Source organism: Dermacentor silvarum, unplaced genomic scaffold (genome assembly GCF_013339745.2).
Source record: "Dermacentor silvarum isolate Dsil-2018 unplaced genomic scaffold, BIME_Dsil_1.4 Seq530, whole genome shotgun sequence".
Lineage (NCBI taxonomy): Eukaryota > Metazoa > Arthropoda > Arachnida > Ixodida > Ixodidae > Dermacentor > Dermacentor silvarum.
Genome location: NW_023606385.1, coordinates 27,713 through 29,596, shown reverse-complemented (window position 1 = coordinate 29,596; position 1,884 = coordinate 27,713). Strand labels below are relative to the sequence as shown.

At 43.1% G+C, this 1,884-nt stretch overlaps 1 protein-coding gene across 1 annotated transcript; it reads right to left on the bottom strand.

Moving 5' to 3' along the window:
• Window positions 1-676: 676 nt before the first annotated feature.
• LOC125941882 (uncharacterized) lies at window positions 677-1,542 on the bottom strand. The gene is made up of 3 exons (XM_049659742.1): window positions 1,475-1,542; window positions 1,113-1,414; window positions 677-1,049 (listed from the first exon to the last, which is right to left on the bottom strand). Exons 2-3 carry the CDS (start codon window positions 1,391-1,393, stop codon window positions 677-679), a joined length of 654 nt encoding a protein of 217 aa, XP_049515699.1. The 5' UTR covers window positions 1,394-1,414; window positions 1,475-1,542.
• Window positions 1,543-1,884: the final 342 nt, after the last annotated feature.

Sequence of the window (1,884 nt, the reverse complement as noted above, 5' to 3'; positions counted from 1 at the left end):
GTGTATATCTGCTCAACTTGTTCTCTTATATTTGTTCTACTTTCTTACCTCATTGTTAAATGTCATATCGCTTTAATTTGCTACCATATGGTAATTCCTCGCCCCACCTAACCATGACCGGAGGTCCAAATACAGTATGACTATTGGACATTCTTTTGTATTTCATAACTACGAAAACTTGTTACCCCAATGAAGCAATAAATTTTATTTTAAATACTCTGTGTCAGTTTTCAGTCCAGTGGCAATACAACAAACCAAGATAAATGAAGCTTTTAAACGTGAATGAAGTGGTTCATGTTTTGCGTGTTAACTGATTATATCACAAAGGGAAGAAGGGGGCGGGGGCATAACATGAAAATAATGATATACAGTAATAAAAAATGAATGAACCAAAAAGTTAAAACATGGAAGTAAAATAAAAGATACAACTGATGTGCACTGTTCCATTAGACTGCTAAGTGCGACATAATATGCCGCATTATTCCTTCAAACAAGTGGAGTACACAAAGTACAAAATTCACCTTTTGTGCTCGTATTTCATTCAATACCACAGAAATGTCTCTTTTCATTTATATATTTAGTGACCTATTGCAAGTGTCACTGTGCCACAAGTAAAACAAGAAGCGGCTAGCAGACAGCACATCCAGCAAAACCTGGTGGCTACTTGTTTTGTCTCTCATGGCCGCAGGCCAGCAGATGCCCGTTGCCAAGGCACAGAACCCTCCCTACTCACAAAGTATGAGCAGAAAAGGTCTCTTGTTTGCGCTGCCGTCCTTGTATAGTTGTGCCCAGTGGAAGGTTGCAGACTGAACATTGCTGAGGTGCCACTGTCCTGGGTGGTGCGCCATTGGCCACTGGTGATGTTGCCATATGCATCTTCACTGTCGACATAGTTCGCCGTCATGTAGATCACGTCATCACGCAAGAAGTTGTGCAGGACACAACACGCCATGACAACGTAGTCTGCATTTTGTGGTTGCAGATTGATGGCACGTCGAAAGAACCTGAATCGGGAGGCTATCACTCCAAAAGCATTTTCAACGCACCTCCTGCAAATTGAAGTAAAAAAATAATTCAACATACGCAAGGGCAAATTTTGTGCTTTTAGTTACCTGGCTCTGCTTAGACGGTAATTAAAGAAGCGCTTGTTTTCATCCTGGACCCTCCCATAATATGACCGCAGAAAATCTGGACGAAGTTGAAATGCTTCGTCCCCGACGAAGACGTGAGGAGCAACAATGTTTGTGCCAGGCAGCTGCTTCGGAGATGGAAGGCCGAGCAAGGCCTTTTCTAGAGATTTTCCAAAGCAAGAAGCTGACATTGTGCCACCATCACGTCCATAAGCCCCAACATCAACACATATGAATTTCAAATTGCTGTCAACAGCGGCCATGAGGACGATGGAGTATGTTCCCTGTAAGAAAATGAAACCATAAGCACATGTTATGCAAATGTTACTTACCGCATTAATTACCTTGTAGTTGTAATACAAGCTGCCTGAATGAGGAGGGACTTGTATCTGAGCATTCTTGCCGTCGACAGCTCCAATACAGTGAGGGAAATTCCATTTTTCCTCGAATCCTTGCGCTACCTCTTGCCAGGCTTCCGTTGTCGGCACCTTCACACATACAAAAAAAGTACCTCTTAGGTTGTGGAAAAAAAATTGTTCCATAGAAGTGTGACCGAAGCAAGCTAGTCTAGGCACACAGGTACTGCTGAAAACTAGCTGCCGGAGTCGAAGTTTGTAACCATTACAGTAATATACCGCCTCCATGTACAGTGGCTCATTGCGTACATTTAGGTACAAAGGTTTCAGTGTTCTCCACAGCAGGCTGCACACGTGATGCACAATGGTCGCCTCTGTTGAGATGCCAACCCTGAAGC